This window comes from Buceros rhinoceros, unplaced genomic scaffold, assembly GCF_000710305.1.
Source record: "Buceros rhinoceros silvestris isolate BGI_N320 unplaced genomic scaffold, ASM71030v1 scaffold32103, whole genome shotgun sequence".
Lineage (NCBI taxonomy): Eukaryota > Metazoa > Chordata > Aves > Bucerotiformes > Bucerotidae > Buceros > Buceros rhinoceros.
The window spans coordinates 2,019-2,737 of NW_010404714.1; the positions used below are offsets into that span (position 1 = coordinate 2,019).

Here is a 719-nt window from a genome sequence, read left to right on the forward strand (position 1 = left end):
TGACCCCTGCTTCGCCCCCTGCTTGCCTTGAGCACCTTTCACTCGATGCTGCCCTAAGGAGATCAAGCTCCTGCAGATCTGTGTGGTGAGCTGGTTCCCAAAGCTCCTCATTAAGCCCTTTGCAATTAAGCCTGGGGAGTTCTCCCACGTTTAACCCCGTTTGCCGCAGGCAGCCGGGGCCGGCACCGCGCTGGTGCCGCCCTGCTGGACCCTGGTGTTGTGGTGGGCATTAAACCCCAGGGGAGCGCCGAGCCCTGTGCCGCCTCAGCACCCTCTTCCACCCTGCAAGCTCCCAGCACAGCCCTGCCCGGGGCCATGCGTCCCCCTGGGCTGCCGGAGCTGGTTTGCAGCTCCCATCCCATGCCGGAGCGGCGGCTCATGTCCCACCTTGGCCTGGTATGCAACGTCTGCTCCGCAGAGCCCGTCGTTGGCTACGGCCGCCGCTTATCCTGCACAGCGTGTCCCGCGCTTCAGGCACCGAGGTGTGAGGGGTGAAGGGGTCCGGGACAGCCTCAGCCCCCCCCAGGAGATAAAGCCCCCAGCACGGGGTGCTGGGCAAGACTCACCAGTTCTTGTCCCTGGCACCGTACCGGGGCTGGGGATTGGGGTCGTTGCTGTTGAAGTCGTAGCTTGCCAGGGGGTTCTGTGGTAAAACGAGGCACCAGGATGAGCAAAGCACCTTTGGGCAGGGGTTGGGGCAGCTCATCGCGGGTGCTTGG

General features: G+C 64.5%; 1 protein-coding gene across 1 annotated transcript in view; it reads right to left on the bottom strand.

Moving 5' to 3' along the window:
• The window catches only part of LOC104491116 (proprotein convertase subtilisin/kexin type 4-like), a gene marked incomplete at its 3' end in the record, with an annotated part of 3,055 nt that overhangs the window by 1,095 nt on the left and 1,241 nt on the right, over positions 1-719 (bottom strand). The window contains 2 exon segments of the mRNA XM_010133483.1: positions 368-468; positions 563-643. Coding sequence (XP_010131785.1) covers positions 368-468; positions 563-643 — 182 coding nt within the window.